The sequence below is a fragment of the Neolamprologus brichardi genome, chromosome 9, assembly GCF_056152115.1.
Source record: "Neolamprologus brichardi isolate AB-2024 chromosome 9, ASM5615211v1, whole genome shotgun sequence".
Lineage (NCBI taxonomy): Eukaryota > Metazoa > Chordata > Actinopteri > Cichliformes > Cichlidae > Neolamprologus > Neolamprologus brichardi.
This window is the reverse complement of record NC_142112.1, coordinates 14219921-14234043: the sequence shown is the minus strand read 5'-3', so window position 1 is coordinate 14234043 and position 14123 is coordinate 14219921. Positions and strand designations below refer to the sequence as shown.

The following is a 14123-nucleotide window of genomic DNA, read 5'->3' as shown; positions in this document are numbered from 1 at the left end:
TCTCAGGTTTCTTACAATGAAGTTTGAGGTAGGGTTGTTATTTGAGGTATTCCTGAGAAAATCTTTTTGTCCATTTGAAAGCTCCAGATTCTTTAGATTATCTGTCTCATACGTTGATTGTGAATATAGAGGATTGTAGCTCAAGTTTACATGGAAAGATAGAGGTCTAAAGTCTCTAAAACATTTGGATGTTCAGTCTCTGACAGAAGGTTTGGAGACATGTAGAAAGTTCAGTTTGAATGGGTGAAACTAATATTTTATTCAGTTTCTCAAACACAAGGAAGAGAATTTTCTTAATGTACAATATTTTTTACAACAAATACAACAAAATGAAACAAAACATTTTGATGAATTCATCTCTTAATCTTATATACAGAATTTCCGATGGCGTTTTCTCTGATATCCCAGTATGTATTTTGGCTATTTTGACTATTTACAGTAGCTGGAGCCTACTGAATTCTAATATTTCTAAAATCCATTGGATATTGAATACCCCCCTCCCCCTTTACTGAAAGCGATCAAATCTGAGACTCTTCATGTTGAGCTACATGAAGACAATAAAAATATAATAAAAAAAGTCCAGGGTTGTTTATATTCCATTCAGTGCTGAACTGGTGTTCAAATCAAATTTTATTAGTCAAATACACAGTCATACAAAGTACAACATGCAGTGAAATTCCTGTGTCCTGGGGCTGCGGATGTAGCCGCACCAGGAAGAAACCAAAAAGACCGTGAAAATACGTACATCAGGGACAAGAGGAAAAAAAGGAAACAGGGATGCAGGGGAGAGACGATGTTTGGGTTTGGTGCCTCCAATTTCAGAGACAGTCTTCGATCGTAGTGGCCATTTTTGCTGGGTTTTGAACAGCTGTTTCGTATTTGTGATGCCCGTTGCCTGGTGGCATTGACCAGCCAAACATCTGAGGGGAGTCGGGGAGGGTCCATTGAGGTCCAGCCGCAGAATTGCCCATAGAATGAGAATAGTGGGCCTGATTATTTGCACCCATTCTCATTGAATTTACCTGGTGCTGGGTGTACCGCTCCCTGAACGGGGGCTGTCTCTCTCCCTGAAACTGAAGGGGACAAGGGGACTGTCAGTAAAATGAGAATAGTTGTTTTAAATTATTGGCATTACACTTTTTTAAATACAGTCAAATACCCTAATAATGACAGAATCATAAACAATTCTGTTTAATAATAGGAGATACTTACATGAAGTGGGACGCCCTGATTCACATGCTGAGGATGTGAACTTCTAAAATTTCTCCGTTTGTTTTGAAACCAGGTTTTTACCTAAAATGGAAGAAAACAGAAAACATTTCATGAGTACAATGGACCCAAAATTCAATTTCTTATGTTGTAGTAAATTGAAAAACACTCACCTGTTTGTAGGTCAGCCCTGTCATCTCTGCCAACTGTTGCATCTCTCCTGGCTCATAGTAATGTTTCACATTAAACTGATGGACAAGAATATCCAACTGTCTCTCTGTGAACACCACCCGGGCCTTTCCTTTTGGTTTCTCTGGAGCAGTGCTGGGATGGTCCAGAGTGGCAGTGATGTTGCCATCCTGCCTTCTTGGGACAGCAAAATCTTGTTTCTGCTCTGAGACAAAGCTGGAAACTGTCTCAGAGGTAGCAAAGGTTTTGTTGCCCATCTCCTTTCTTAGAGCAGTCTCCGCCCATATAGAGAGTTCTTCCAAGGAAAGACTCCCTTCAAGCCCGCTGCCTGAACTCCACGAGTCTGTGAGGGTAAAGACACAAGAGGCCAAGTAAGAACAAGTCTATATGGTCCACATGGGTCAGTTGCTGATATGTTTTGGCACGACTGACTTTCTAACAGAAATAATAAAAAAGGGAATACTGATGAGTCTTAAACACAACAGTTTCACACAAACTTGGGGAAAAAAGTGGTCGGATATTTGTAGTGTGTTTCTCTTCTGAGACAGCAGGAAAAAAAGTTTTTAAAAAGGTAAATTGCTGAGCCTGAAACACAACAGTTTCCCAAAAAAGTGGAATATTTGTACATTATTCAGAACCAAGAGTGACTTCTGCCATCAGGATTTACAACAGAGTAAAAGAGTATTTTTGCAAGTTGTCTTAGAGGTTAGCCAACTCTGTTCATGTAGCTCACCAGGCAACAATGCTGAGTACATACCTGGAGAAAAGTGCATCCCATAATCTTCCATCTTTGAAATCCCAGTGATTAAAACAGGAAAACTGGAGAAAGTATCTCTGCTGAAAGAGCTCCAAACCAAGCAGGAAGGTGAATTAAGACTTAAGAGCAATTCTCCTGGGCTTTTAAAGAGGTTTGTGGGTGTGGGCAGGAATGTGGGGGGTTGAGCTTTTTCCTTTGTGAGCCACTTTACCCTACCAAGTTTCTACCAACTGGCATCATTTACATTTCTTTAAAATGCTGTTTCTGAGGTCTGAAAACAGAAAGTACAGTTAGAAAGCAGCCATACAAATGAGCTTTACCAAATCCTTTCAGCTCACAGTTTATAAAATCTCAAAACTGCAATGCCTAAAATTACTATTCTACTTTCAATTAAACCTCCTACCCATTACTTTAGTGTCCGTTTTAACTGCTCTTAAATTAGCAAAAAATAAATAAATTACACATGTGAGTTCTTCCCACTCACATAGATCATTTTTGCAAATGCATCCTCACACTAATTTGATCTCCAGGTGTTCAGTTGCACCTTTGTGTAAACCCCCAAGGCATCTTTTTAAGGTCAAAACAAGTTTTTCAAACTCTCACAAACCATTAAAAAAAAATCTGACACTGAATATCACGATGACCACTGACCACTCGTTTTGTCTTCATTAACTTTATTAAATGAAACAGTTTAAAATTGGCAACTGAAATTACATCAATTGAACTCAGCATCTTTGAAAATGTTTTAAAATAAGCAAAATTATACCAATATTACACACAACTAATGACTTACATAATTAAGATCTTTTTGATCATGTGGAGAACATTGAGTTTATAAGGTAGCACATGGTAGCTTTCACCTTTGAAATGCACCTCTACATTGTAAAAGTCTCTGACACTAAAACACCCGCATAAGTCAATGTAAACAATGCCAAGGCTAACGATCCACAACAACACTCGTCATAAACCCACGGACACATGCATCTGGCCTCCTCTGGCTCATTCAGAATTAAAGAGACGCACCCAGTTCAGCCAGTGACCACTAAACATACGCTAATGTGTCTTTTAGAGTTCCTGTATCACACCCTGCTACCTCTGATTAATTATCAGGTCAATGCAGACAGATGGCACCAGGGCCATGAGAAATAAATAAAGGTTTCTGTGTTAACATGTCTTGATTTGAAGTAATTTCAAAGACACAGAAGTCATATTATGTGCAGATGACACAAAGTTATTGTGGAAGTAACTTGGAACAACTTCTGAATGAACTAGAAAAGGAATTTAACTGAATTCTCAGTGTTAACTGATTATAGAAACAACCAGTTAACACTGAGTCTGAGCAAAACAAAACTCATACTATTCAGGAGTCTGATAAATAATTACTTTTTTAATTCTTTGTTATGTTGAGGTTCATTAAAAGTAACTCGTTAAATGTACATATGTTTTGAAATCTCATGTTGTTATCTGGCTGTGCCATTACCATGGTGACGTGGACGCCATGGCAGGAAATACTTGGTGGACACCTCTCCTTATATGTTCACTTTAAAAAAAAAAAAAAAAAGTTGCAGCTCGACGCTCCTGTTAAAATAGAGGAAGTTTTTGGCTCAATCAAGTGTATGCGAGCGGTAAGGCCCCAGGCTCAGACAGATTTCCAGCTGAGTTGTTAAAAAAAAAATTTAAAGACAAGCTATCCCCTCTCCTTCTTGATCTATATAATGAATCTCTGAGAAAAGGCTGGCTGCCCCCCACTTTAACGAAAGCATCTATTTCAGTTTTACTGAAGAAAGACAAAGAGCCTACGGCCTGTGAGTCCTACAGGCCCATCTCTCCTAAATGTAGATTTTAAGATTTTGGCAAAACTACTTGCAATTCAGCTCGAGGCCGTTCTCCCACATATTATCTCAAAGGAACAGAATGCACATGTACGGTGCTAAGCACAATTTTTTCTGCTCATTGTCCCACGTCTCCTGAGGTGATAATTTCTCTAGATGCAGAAGAGGCCTTTGATGGGGTTGAATGGTTTTTAACTTTTTGCAGTACTGAATAGGTTAGGGTTTGGAGAAAGGTTTGTGTCTTGGACCAAACTTCTTTATACATCCCCTCAGGCTTCTGTCATCACCAACTCAGTTCAATCTGAGTATTTCCCACTATGCTGTGGCACTCGACAGGGATGTCCTCTCTCTCCCCTTCTCTTTGCTTTAGCCATAAAACCTCTTTCTGTTGCTCTGAAATCCCTCTCTTCCTTTCATAGAATTATCCGTGCAGGTGTTGAACTTAAGGTATCCCTGTACGCAGATGACCTTTTGTATGTAGTTGACCCCATATGTAGTCTTCCTCCAATTTTATCTCTCTTGGAAAAATTCAGCTCTTTTTCTGGCTATAAAATTAATTTACTCAAGAGTGAATGTTACCCTGTAAACTCTTTAGCGTTAACACTTGAGCAGTCTGACATTCCTTTTAAGCCCAGCCCCTCGGGGTTTAGGTACTTTGGAATTAACATTACACGAACTTTGCCTTTACTGTTTTCTGAGAATTGTGCCCCCCTGGTCTCACAATTTGCATTAGATTTCCAGAGGTAGAATTCACCCCCATTGTCACTAATTGGCAGGATTAATATTATCAAAATGAATGTGCTACCCAGATTTCTCTTTTTATGTCAGTGTATCCCCCTTTTTCTGCCCAAACAGTTTTTAAGTCCCTGGACCAGATGGTTTCTTCTTTTTTGTGGAATGGAAGAGCCCCTAGACTGAGGCTCTCTTTATTACAACAGTTTACCTCTAATGGGGGTCTTTCCCTACCAAATTTTTTAATGTACTACTGGTCTTCACATATTCATAAGCTGACCTACTGGCTAAATTCACCTGACCTGATTTAGTGTAAACTTGAAATTCAATCAATTTTTCCATATTTTTTCCACCTGCCTCCCTTATCTACTCATCACTGAGTAGTGTTGCTTCAAATCCCGTAGTGCTCTCTACATTTAAGATATGGTTTCAGTTCAGGTCGCATTTTAAATTCATATCCCCCTCTACCAGATTACCATTGTTAAGGAATCATCTATTTCCCCCTGCCACTACCAACAGCGCCTATTTGACATGGCACGAAAGAGGCATAAAAACCATGAGAGCCCTTTACAAAGATGATGTCTTTCTTGAGGATAGTTCTGTGAAACTATCCTCAAAATGTAACCTACCTCCTTCTCACTTGTTTCTCCATTTGCAAATTAGACTGTCTCATCACCGTTTCCAAATTTCCCAATTCTCCCTGCTGATCCATCATGGGTTGACCTTCTGGTTGTTAGGCCTAATCAAAAATCACCTCTATCAAATATATATTGTATGCTTATGGTGACCAAATCTGATTCTTCAGGTAAAATCAGAACCGCTTGGGAGCGTGAATTAGGTGTTGAACTGTTTGAATCATGGTGGGATAAGGTGAATCTCATCATGCGTTCAAGTACATGATGTGCTAGGCTACAGCTTATACAGTTTAAAGTAATAAATACAGTCAATTTCTCAAAATCCCGTTTATCTAAATTTGTTTCCTTCAATTATAGACCAATGTGACAGATGTCACACCTCCCCTTGCAATCTAAGCCATATGTTTTTCTTCTGTCAAAGTTTGAACAAATTTTGGACTGATTTCTTTTCTGTACTTTCAGGGGTTTTTGGAAGTTAGATCCGAGAAGACCCTTTAATTGCCATATTTGGAGTTCCAAAGATCCCTCTTAATATAACTCCCCAGCAAACTAAGATCTTAGCTTTTTGTTCCCTTCTTGCTAGATGCTGTATTTTACTTCTTTGGAAATCTCCCACGTCTCCATCTGCATTGCAATTGCTTAATACTGTCCGGACATTCTTGAGGGTGGAGAAGATATCACTCACAGTGAAAGGTAGTTCTGAAAGATTTATCCACAAGTGGACACCCTTTGTGGAATATCTCAAATCTTTTCCTTAGAACAATGCAATTTACCCACCCTGCGACTAGATTGAAAAGAATTTGAAATGTACTCTTTGTTTTTTAAGGTAGGCATAGGCACTGAAGAAGTTTTTTTGTCCGGAAACCCACCATCAAAGTACCCATTGTCTCTGATGTCTGCAAATAAGAATAACCAGAACTCCAGACACTGGCTGCAAAGAAAATGCCTCCAGTATTCAATTCTTTCATTGGAAGTACTTCCTCCCTCCAGGTAACTCTCAAAGGTGTCGTAAAGAGCCACGGGCACAAGGAAACACTGAAAGCCTATAACATGGCCATTTTCAGTTCCAAGATCACCTCTTGCAAATCTACACCGCTTCTACGTAACACCCCCCGATCACTTTCAGATTACTACATATATCCATCGGTATGCGTGAAGCTACCAGAGTACTGCAACTGGTTGTCAATGAATTCAACCAAGACTTCCAGGTCAGAGTATGCTTTTGTAATGAGTGTGTCTCCTAAGAACCTGCGCTAAGAACTCTCTTCAGATGTTCAGATGTTCTTCCAACAAATGACGACTTTGCTATGATTAAATACTGGTTGCATTTTTGTTTTGCTTTCATTGAGTCTAACATCATAATTTACAATATTTGATAGGATGTTAAAAAGTGAAAGTCATGAAATCTTGTGTTTAGCCTCTGACCCAGAATGTCACAGCAGAAATGGAGACTCGTCAGACCAGGAAACATTTCTCCAATCTCTTATTGTCTAATATTTGTGAGTCTGCTTCCTCAGTTTGCTATTCTTAGCTGACAATAGTGGTAGCCAATGGGGTCTTCTGCTGCTTCTAGCCCATGTGCTTCAAGTTCTGACATGTTGTGCTCTCAGTGATGGTCTTCTGTATAGTTTGCTTTAAATGAGTGGTTATTTTTAGTCTCTGCTGCTTTCCTATCAGCATGAAGTCATCTGGTCTTTCTCCTTTGACCTCTGACATCAAGAAGCTCGTTTCACTCAGAGAAGTGCTGCTCACTAGATGTATCGCTGAGTTTAACATTCTTTTGTGCACTTTACATTAGTTTCTTCTCTTTGATTCACCACTCACTCTTTCAAGTTGTTTTCTATCTCGGTGAATCACTGAGATTTAAAGAAGGCTCCACACAAGCCCTGATCAAGTCCTAAATGTTGTGGGTCAAATATTTGTTTGTTGCTTTATAAATTATGTGTAGAGTTCTGAGGTCAGTCAAGCCTTTAAATTTAAGAGTATTTAATTAAAAGGCAGAAAAGTGGGTTTGGTTTATTATCCTAATTCTATGTTATTTATCATCAGTTTATTAATGATATAATTTGTTTGACTCCCAAATAGTATGAGATTTGTTTTGCTCAGATTTAGTGTTAAATCATAGAAAAACCAAGTCTTCAATTTCTTAAATTCATTTTCTATTAGATGTCTGGGAAGGTTCCCAGTTATCCAGGTCATCGTAGTCTAAGGATTTTAGAAAGAAAATGACTTTTTTAGTTGCTTGCAGACGTTTCACCTCTCATCTGATAGGCTTTTTCAGTTCAAAGTGGTAGAGAGTCACAGATTTAAGCCATATAGTGTTGCCCCAAGAGGGACAATAGACCCCATAACGATCCTGTACCTAGTCACACGAGCCAAGGTGTGAAAACGGGTGTAGGTCATATTCAGCCAAGGTTTCAGATGAACTCATTTCACCTGAAGTTCATTCAGAAGTTTCAAGTTACTTCCAGAATAACTTTGTGTCATCTGCAAACAATATGACTTCTGTGTCTTTGAAATTACTTCAAATCAAGACATGTTAACACAAACACTTTTACCCGAATTTACCTCATGGCCCTGGTGCCATATGTCTGCATTGACTTGATAATTAATCAGAGGTAGCAGGATGTGATACAGGAACTCTAAAAGACACATTAGCGTATGTTTAGTGGTCACTGGGTGCGTCTCTAATTCTGAATGAGCCAGAGGGGGCCAGATGCATGCGTCTATGGGGTTTATGATGGGCATTGGTGTGGCTCATTAGCCTTGCTATTGTTTTACAATGTAGAGGTGAAACTACCATTTGCTACCTTATAAACTCAATAATGTTCTCCACATGATCAAAAATATCTAAATTAGAGGTGTAATTCATTATTTGTGTGTAATATTGGTATGATTTGGCTTATTTTAAAACATTTTGAACCTCAGGTTTCAATACTCACTGAAATAATACAGAACGTATGCAAAAATATATTTAAAGAGTAGCTGTATTTGCTCTGAAACATTTGAAATTATAAACTATTTGCACAAATCTTCTGATAATAGAAAGTAAATTAAACATCGGTGCAAAGATCAAACTGGTTGCTTGTCTGAAACAACCAGAGCAGGAAGTTAAATCAAAATCATCTAACACAGATCTAGTTGACATGAAAGCAGAACAATCTAAACTCATTAGATTTGTTTGTTTTATTAAATATATTTTTCACATTATATAGACCACCTTGTTTTGTTTTAAAACACACGATTAACTATGCAGACCTTGATAAATTGACTTAATTTCACTTGCCACTTACAGACACTCATTTATTAAAGTTAATAAAGACAAAATGAGTGGTCAGCAGTCATTGTGATATTCTGTGCCACATTTGTGAATGGTTTGCGTGAGTACAAAAACCATTTTTGCCTAAACAAGCTGCTGTGGGGGTTTACACAGAGGTGTAACTGAACGGCTGCAGGTCAAATTAGCGTGCGGATGTTTTTGCAAAAATGTTCTATGTGAGTGGAAAGTTCTTTCTAATACTGAGTTAATTGATGCAAAACATGCAGTGAGTTCATTTCAGTAATTAGCTGCCAAGTGCTGCTCAAACATGAGCACACCAGTGAGGGAGCCAGTGATGTCCTCACCAAAATATTTCTTTCAAAGTCACCAATACATTTATCTGCAATGACTTTTCCTCCAATGAGGACACTGGTAGAATGAAATAAAGCTTCTGTTAAATACTGTTAAAAAAAAGACTCAGAAATCTCGCTGTGTCATGTCACACTTACCAACCAAAGGAAGAGTTTGACCTGTTTTGAGCTCAAGTCTCTCATCACAGGCTGATGTGTGCTTCCTCCTGCACACTGACACAGCTGGTGGATTTAGTTCAGTAGAAAGAAAACAGTTCCTACATTAAAATGTTAATAAAAGCAAAAAAACAGACTTTGCAGCTGAGGAAAACCTTTGTTACTCTGAGAAACGCATCAAATCCATCTTGTTCCGATTTACTGTAGAGACTTATTTACAAAACTGGGAAAAGGAGAAGCCCCTCACCCCACACTTCAAGCCAGCTTTAGTAGATATTCTGTACCCAAGTTGGAGATCACACTTTGTAATTTCTTGAAGTACCAGTGCTTAAAAGATAAAATAATTTTAGGCATTAAGTGTTTCATATTTTATAAAGTGTGAGGTGGAAGGATTTGGTAAAGCTCATTTGTATGGCTGCTTTCTAACTGTACTTTTTTTCAGACCTGAGAAACAGTATTTTAAACAAATGTAAATGATGCCAGTTGGTAGAAACAGCCTGACTGGTTGTAAAGAGACTCACGAAAGAAGAAGCTCAACACCCCACATTCCTGCCCACACCAACAAACCTCCTTAAAAGCCCAGGAGAATTGCTCTTAAGTCTTAATTCACCTTCCTGCTTGGTTTGGAGCTCTTTCATCAGAGATACTTTCTCCAGCTTTCCTGTTTCAATCACTGGGATTTCAAAGATGGAAGATTATGGGATGCACTTTTCTCCAGGTATGTACTCAGCATTGTTGTCTAGTGAGCTAATATGAACAGAGTTGGCTAACCTCGAAGACATCTTTGAGCAAAAATACCCTTTCACTCTGTGTTGTAAGTCCTGATTGCAGAAGTCACCATTTCTCCCTCCACAGCTGAACAGAGAGTCCACTTCAGGACCATCTGGGCTTTGAGTCCCTTGTTAAACTTTCTAATTGGCAACATCTGGTGGCACATTTTAATAATTCAGCAAGTAAAATCAAGTGAAATTGTGTGTGTGGGAAATTGATTAAGGCTCATCAGTTGTTCCCTTTTGTATTATTTTCTGTTAAAAAACTCAACTGTGCCAAAACATCAGTAGCCACGGTGACCCATGTGGACCATATATACTTGTGCTTACTTAGCCTCTGTCTTTCTATCCTCACAGACTTGTGGATTTCTGGCAGCAGCCTGCAAGGGAGTCTTCCCTTGGAAGAACTTGCAGCATGGGCTGAGGCAGCTCTCGCTAAGGAGATGAGCAACATGTCTGAGACTGCTGAAGCCGTTTCCAGCTCCGTCACGGAGGAGGAACTGGTTTTTCGTGCCCCAAGAAACCAGGAGGGCAGCAACACTGTCACACGTACTACGTGTGTGAAGGAAGAAAAGGCCAAGGTGCTCAAAGGAAGGACCCGAGGACTGTTCTCAGACAGCCAGTTAAAACCTCTTGTCCATCACTTTAATCAGAAACATTACCCTGAACCACAAGAGATGACAGAGTTGGCAGAGCTGACAGGACTGACCTACAAACAGGTGAGTGTTTTTCAAGGTTACTAGAACATAAGGAACTCAATTCGTTTTGAATTTTCGGTCTATTGTACTCTTTAAATTTCTTCCGTTTTCCTCCATCTTTAGGTGAAGACTTGGTTTCAAAATCGAAGGAGAAAGTTTAGGAGGATTTCAGATTCTCAGCATCTCAATCAGGGCGTCCCGCTTCATGTAAGTATCTCCAATTATTAAACAGAACTGTTTTTAATTCAGTCACTATCTGGGGAATTCATTTAATTAGATGAAGTGTATTGTTTATAATTTAAAACAAGAACTCTGTATTGTGGTTTTACTGACTGTGCATCTGTCTGTGATTCAGTTTCAGGGAGCGTCCTCACTCAGCGAACAACTGGACATCAGCTTCATGAGAAAGGGTGCAAATAATCAGGCCCACTATCCTGATGCTGTGGGCAATGTTGTCTCTGGACCTCAATTGACCCTCTACAACTCACCCCAGATGTTTGGCTGGTCGATCCCACCAGGCAACTGACATTATGATTGCAACACTGGTGTCTTAAGCACTGCATGGATTATGAACAACCTCGGACCTCACAGTTTTTATAGAGAAAGCGGAGAGCCTTGCTAACAGCTAAAGATGGCTGTGGCTACTGTTACATCTCTTTCATTTCTCAACTATCATTCTGAAGCCTTAAGATAGGCATTTCTGATATACTGGACGCTAATTTTATTTTTTTATGATTTCATTTTAATGTAAAGTTATTTAAAAGTTAACGCAGAGGCAGGTTTGATAAAACTCAGTGAACTTCTTCGTCATTTACACTTTTACAAAACAAGGAAAAATTAGCTTGGTCATAGTTGGGCTTGTGTCAGTGATTGATAAAGTCCACTTTTTATATGGTGTAACTGTTGTAAAGTCAACATGAATCTGTAATGATTTTACTTCCAATAAATGAGGACTTTGCTAAAACGAAATACTTTCTCCATGCGTCATTTTTATTGAGTCTCAACACATTTTTTGTTAAAAAGTATAATGAAATCTCGTGTTTGGTTTCTCATGTGGGTGTGTGCTTTCTTCTTCACACATCAGCCAAGGTGGAGAGCCTTACAACAGTTAATGTTCAATATCACAGATATTGTAAATAGTAGCTAGTATCAATGACTGAGCTGACAGGATATCAGGATTCTGATCCGTTCTGTTTTCTGTACTTTTAGTAAATGGTAGGCATGGGGTGAACATTAGGCCCTTTATCTTAAAACCCATTGATTTTAGAAATATTAGAATTCAATAGAATCTGTGGCTTCTGTAAATACCTTGATACGTGCTCAATCATCCAGGTAAGGAAATCCCACAAAGTTGATTCTGTTCATCTGGACCTAACGCTTTCAGTAGGACAAAGGTTGTCAGTAGGACAAACTGGTGTATATCATGATTTTTATGGATATTTCTCACTGGTGAGTTGAGAACAGTTTTGCTTCTTCTGCTTTCATGTCAACTAGATCTGTGTTAGATGATTTTGATTTAACCTCCTGCTCTGGTTGTTTCAGACAAGCAACCAAGTTGATCTTTGCACCAGTGTTTAATTTACTTTCTATTATCAGAAAATTTGTACACATAGCTTGTAATTCCAAATGTATCAGAGCAAATACAGCTCCATTTTAAATATATGTTGCATGAAATCTGCATTATTTCAGTGAGTATTGAAAACTGATATGTATAAAATGTTTTAAAATAAGCCAAATTATACCAATATTACATACAAACAATGACTTACACCTCTAATTTAGATCTCTGTAATCATGTAGAGAACATTACTGAGTTTATAAGGTAGCAAATGGTAGTTTCACCTCTACATTGTAAAACAATAGCAAGGCTAATGAGCCACACCAACGCCCATCATAAACCCCATAGACACATCCATCTGGCCCCCTCTGGCTCATTCAGAATTAGAGACGCACCCAGTTCACCCAGTGACCACTAAACATACGCTAATGTGTCTTTTAGAGTTCCTGTATCACACCCTGCTACCTCTGATTAATTATCAAGTCAATGCAGACAGTTGGCACCAGGGCCATGAGAGATAAGTGAGGGTAAAGGTGTTTGTGTTGACATGTCTTAATTTGAAGTAACTGCAAAGACACAGAAGTCATATTGTTTGCAGATGATGCAAAGTTATTGTGGAAGTAACTTCTGAATGAACTAGAAAAATCAATTTAAGAAATTGAAGACTTTTTCTATAGTCAATTAACACTGAATCTGAGCAAAACAAAACTCATACTATTTGGAAGACGTACAAATTTTATCATTAATAAACTCATGATAAATAACAGACTTAGGATCATAAATAAAACCACTTCAAAGGAACCACCAAATCCACTTTTTAGCCTTTTTATTAAATACACCTAAATGTAAAGACTACCTATATCTTTAATTGGTCGTATTAATATACTAAAAATGACAATTTTTCCAAAATATCTCTACCTTTTTCAATCAATACCTCTCTCCCCACCAAACTTCTTCTTAGATTTGCAAAAACTATTCCGAAACTTTATTTGGAATAACAGAAGACCAAGACTCAGAATCTCATCATTATACCTCCCTTATGAAAGAGGGGGTTTACAACTTCCAAATTTAAAGTGGTACTTTTGGGCTGCTCAAATCAGAGCGGCAATGTTTTATTTTGTTAATGAGCAAATTCCAGTGTGGGTTTCTATGGAGTCTACAGAAAACAAAATTCCCCCTAACTTATATCTTTACTCAGCTGACAGGAAGACACTAAAGGAAACTAAGAACCCCTTTCTAAAAAACACTATAATGATCTGGTTTGAAATACATAACTACTTGGGAGAAATGATACTACTGTCTAGGTTCACTCCGATATTTGGAAATAACAACTTTCTTCCTGGTAGGGCGGATGCAGGTTTTAAATTTTGGTTCGATCAAGGTATAAGAAAATTGTCTGATATATTTAGGAATAATACTCTTATGTCTTTTGAAGAAATTAGAAGTACTTTTTCTATTCCTGTCAGACATTTTTTTAAAATTTCTTCAATTAAGAAATTTTATCTTAACCACACAAGGTAACAGCTTAGAAATCCCCACCTACTCCTCTCTAGAGAACACTGTTATAAAGCATCTAAATGGGAGAGGCCAAGTGTCTGCATTGTACAAATTATTTATGGAAAATTCCCAAGAATCATCACAGTCTATTTTAGAGGCTTGGAGGAATGATTTGCAAATGAATATATCTGATGATGAGTGGTATAAATCATGCTCCTTGGCCCAGAGTAAGACAATTAATGTACAATCTCGGCTACTTCAATATAAATGGTTAAGACAATATATTACTCCGTCAAAAATGCATCATTTTAACTCAAACATCCCAGACACCTGTATTAAGTGTGGAGTGGACAGGGGCACTTTATTTCACTGTATATGGGAGTGTCCACATGTGAAAATTTTTTGGGAAAAGGTAATAAATCTGTTGAGTCAAATTATTGGTGATGTGATTCCACTTCAT

General features: G+C 38.2%; 1 protein-coding gene across 1 annotated transcript; it reads right to left on the bottom strand.

The window, feature by feature from the left end:
• Nucleotides 1-818: 818 nt before the first annotated feature.
• On the bottom strand, nt 819-2186 carry LOC148101227 (uncharacterized). Its single transcript, XM_087845485.1, has 4 exons — nt 2156-2186; nt 1383-1741; nt 1213-1293; nt 819-1073 (listed from the first exon to the last, which is right to left on the bottom strand). The coding sequence occupies exons 1-4, from the start codon at nt 2184-2186 to the stop codon at nt 819-821; spliced, it is 726 nt and encodes a 241-aa protein (XP_087701611.1).
• Between the last annotated feature and the right edge of the window lie 11937 nt (nt 2187-14123).

Bases quoted from the DNA above. Each gene is read 5' to 3' on its own strand.
- LOC148101227 (XM_087845485.1), bottom strand. From the start codon at position 2,186: ATGGAAGATTATGGGATGCACTTTTCTCCAG. The intron at 1,742-2,155 runs GTATGTACTCAG...TTACCCTCACAG, and splicing joins TGGGATGCACTTTTCTCCAG to ACTCGTGGAGTTCAGGCAGC. The intron at 1,294-1,382 runs GTGAGTGTTTTT...CTTCCATTTTAG, and splicing joins CAGGGCTGACCTACAAACAG to GTAAAAACCTGGTTTCAAAA.